Raw genomic sequence first — 3,362 nt, forward strand, 5'->3', positions numbered from 1 at the left:
ATGAGTGAGTGAGGATGGCTGGAAATTGAACTTGTATTTTGACCACATCCCCCAGGTATTCACACGCTCAAAAGCTTTTGCCTTCTGGCGACACTTTTTTTGCCTGCATTTCAAATGTCTGGACAGGGTTTCCTGGGGCATTTTGGGCCACATTCGCGTCAGTGCCAGTGATTTTGCTGTGCTGTGAGTTGGCTGCTTGTTGCCGCGGGCTGGGAAGGGAAGGTGGCAGTGGGGTCTGCCAGTGCTGCACTTGACCTGTGGAGTCACGGGTATCTGCCCCTCCCTGTAACGCTGGTGCTGATGTAGCTTGTAGCCCAAAGAACAGTGAGGACAACCTAAGCAAGAACTGCAAGAGCAACCGAGTGCCTGGCAGCTCAGTGGCCTAAAATGGTGACAGACACAAGCCACTGCTGACGGACTTCCACAGTTCACAGATGCAGGTGGACAATGACCTTCCAGCTCAGCTTGTTGTTACACACCTGAGCACACCTGTGGGCATACAGTGATGCTTGTAGAGCCATTGCGATCCCTGCAGAAAGCTGGTGTCATCCCAACTCCACACAGATGCACATCTCACGTCTCAGCAGCAGTGACATCCCAGCAAGCCCTGGGGCCAAATCCACACAGACAGGGCTGAGAAAGAGCCACAGGGCAGAGGAGGAGGTGAGCAGCGGTGCCCAAACCCAGTAGCCTTAACCCAACCAGCAGTACGTGAGGGAACCAGAGGCTGGGTTTAGCTGGGGATGGCCGTGGTTGCCCACCGTAACCACCTGATTTGTGTTACCTTGTGAAGAACCAGCTGCAGCAAGAGAGAAACCGCGTTAGTGGGTCTCCAGGAGTGAGAAATGCATTGCTGCAGCTGTGGGTTAAAATGCAGTGCAAGCTGAAGATGACAGAACGTGGGCGATCCCTCACTGGGAGGAAAGGGTTTAAACATCTTTGATAGCAAGGATGTTAAATTAATAAATATCCCCTTCTTCCTGACTTCTCCCCCAACAATTATATATGGTATGGAAGAAAAAGTCCTATGAGGTTGGGCAGTGCCCTCGTGCCACGGCCACAGTCCTGCTGCACAAAAGGCAGGACGGAGGGACATCAGCAATGCCAGCAGTTCAACTGGTGCTTCAGTGCTTCACAGACACAACCCATTAGCGGTGCTTTCAACTTCTCTGCGGGGCTGGCCGGTGGTGGAGGGCTGCTCCCTGCTCCCCAGACTCAGCCATCGCTTCAGCAGACATCGCCACAGGGTGTTGGTGGACATTTCTCCCCACCCCAGCCTGTAGGTTTTAATCCACCTTGCGATAACCAGCTTAACTCTGCCAACAATGTCACCGTGTCCAGTGCGTTCGGTGCCACCCCCCAGCCCAACCTTTCTGCCAGGCTCAGCCCACCTCCCTGCAGACCCTCGCAGCTGGGAGAATGAGTGTGCACGTCCTGCCAGGCAGAAGGACAAGGGCTCCCCTATGGAGGGGAATAAATAAAGGACCTGGGAGACTCAGCAGGTGATGGGGAGTAAAAATAATACATTGCCAGAACTAATTAACCCATGATATCCTGACTCTGTCTCTGCAGCGGCTACGACTTCGACTATGACTATTACAGAGATGACTTCTACGACAGGTGAGCAGGGGAGGCATCAGACAAATGGGGTTTCTATAGGGCAGGATGTTCCCTGCAGCATGGCTCCCGCTGGGGGAAGCGAGGTGGGATGCAGGGTGGTCCAGCCCAGCCCACTGTGGTGTGGTCCAATGGCCAGGCTGTGCCCTGGCTCACTACCAGCTTGGGCTCCGGTTGTGGCACCCAATCGCCAGCACGGCAGTACTGGGGGTGCTGCAGGGCTGCTTCAGCCCCCATCCTGTCCCCCTGCTCCAGGCTCTTCGAGTACCGGGGCCGAGTCTCTCCAGTGCCCAGGGTGGTTCCTGTGAAGCGGCCACGTGTCACCATCCCCCTCGTCCGGCGCGTGAAGGCGACACTCCCTGTTAAGCTTTTCACCAGATCAGCTGCCATCGCCAACAGCTCGGCCAAGTTGAAGTGTGAGTGTGTGCGCGGGGGGCAGCGGGTCGGCACGGAGCCTGGTGTGCACATCGATCTCCCATCCCCAGGCATTCCCCCACAGGGCTGGATGGCCCCAGGGAAAACCCCCCAGAAACCAAAACGGGGAAACAACAGCCCAAGTGAGGGCCTTTCAGAAGTGTGAGGGTTCTAGTTGATTTTTTAACCTGCTCAGTGAGGTGACTGCAGCCAGGCGGAGGGGTGAGGCAGGCGCCTCCGGTGCTCTGTAAGCCTCTAAATGCCTTTTTTCCTTCCCTCCTCCAAGTGAAGAGCAGCGAGCTGCAAACAATCAAAACTGAGCTGACGCAGATCAAATCCAACATCGATGCTCTCCTGGGCCGACTGGAGCAGATCGCTGAAGAGCAGAAGCTGTCGGCAGGTCAGTTGGGTGCGCCGATGCCTCCGGGCTGGTCCGAGACCAGGCAAAGAGAGCAGGGCAGCGCCCTGCAGAGCCGGCCTTGAAAGCACCGCAGCTTGGAGCGTCCTCCGGGCTCTGACAGTGAAGTGTCAACCCCCAGGTTCCAGGGTAAAATCACAGGCCAAAATTACATGCCAAAGTTCCCTGAATTATGGAAATGGGGCTTTAAAATGATGGGATTTGGGTTTTTTTATTTTGTCATATAGTTTGGATTTTTTTAGTTTGCTATTTGGGTTTAGTCTAGTCTAGTCTAGTCTATTTTATTCTATCCGCATCCCACACCCACTCCAGAGGGATACAGAACAGTGAGCTGCTCTGCCCTCTCCAGGGTTGCTTCATCAAAACCAGCAAAACTTCCCACTGCAGGAAAAAAACCTAAATCCATTATTAACCTCCCAACTGAATATGGGGGCCCAGGCGATCCGTGTCATCAGGCTCCAGATGTTGCCTCCCCCAGCCCCTGATCCTGGTGGCTTGGCTCTTGCTCCCACAGAGGTACGGAAGAAGGCGGAGAGCAGCAAAAGTGAACTCTCGCAGGAGGACACGGCATCAGAGGCAGAGGTCAACACGGAGGAGCCGCTGAACGGGGACGAGGGTGAGGAAGAGGGTCTCGCACGGGATGAGTGTGAAGATGAACTGGTAAGAGAGTTTGGGCGATACATCCCTCCAGCCAAAATTGTTCAGTAAAGGACCACAGTTTTACTGGAACTTACTAAATACCCAGAGAAGTTGCATGAATGGCATAAACCCAGTTACGACGTCTGAGCCAGCCACGAGCGCTGTGCGTGGAGCTGTGCATCCCTAGCGAGGGCAGCACCGAGCGTTGCTGGCCTGATGTCCTGCACGCATCAGCCCTGTCAGTGTCAGTCCTGCCCCGAATAAGGACACTCCT

At 54.9% G+C, this 3,362-nt stretch overlaps 1 protein-coding gene across 1 annotated transcript; it reads left to right on the plus strand.

Moving 5' to 3' along the window:
- Positions 1–1,572: 1,572 nt before the first annotated feature.
- RALY (RALY heterogeneous nuclear ribonucleoprotein) lies at positions 1,573–3,109 on the plus strand (the record flags this gene model as incomplete). The annotated part of the gene is made up of 4 exons (XM_010137412.1): positions 1,573–1,620; positions 1,873–2,033; positions 2,318–2,431; positions 2,964–3,109. Coding segments are annotated over 4 exons (469 nt in total), but the record flags the coding sequence as incomplete, so codon positions are not given.
- Positions 3,110–3,362: the final 253 nt, after the last annotated feature.

This window comes from Buceros rhinoceros, unplaced genomic scaffold (genome assembly GCF_000710305.1).
Source record: "Buceros rhinoceros silvestris isolate BGI_N320 unplaced genomic scaffold, ASM71030v1 scaffold44215, whole genome shotgun sequence".
NCBI lineage: Eukaryota > Metazoa > Chordata > Aves > Bucerotiformes > Bucerotidae > Buceros > Buceros rhinoceros.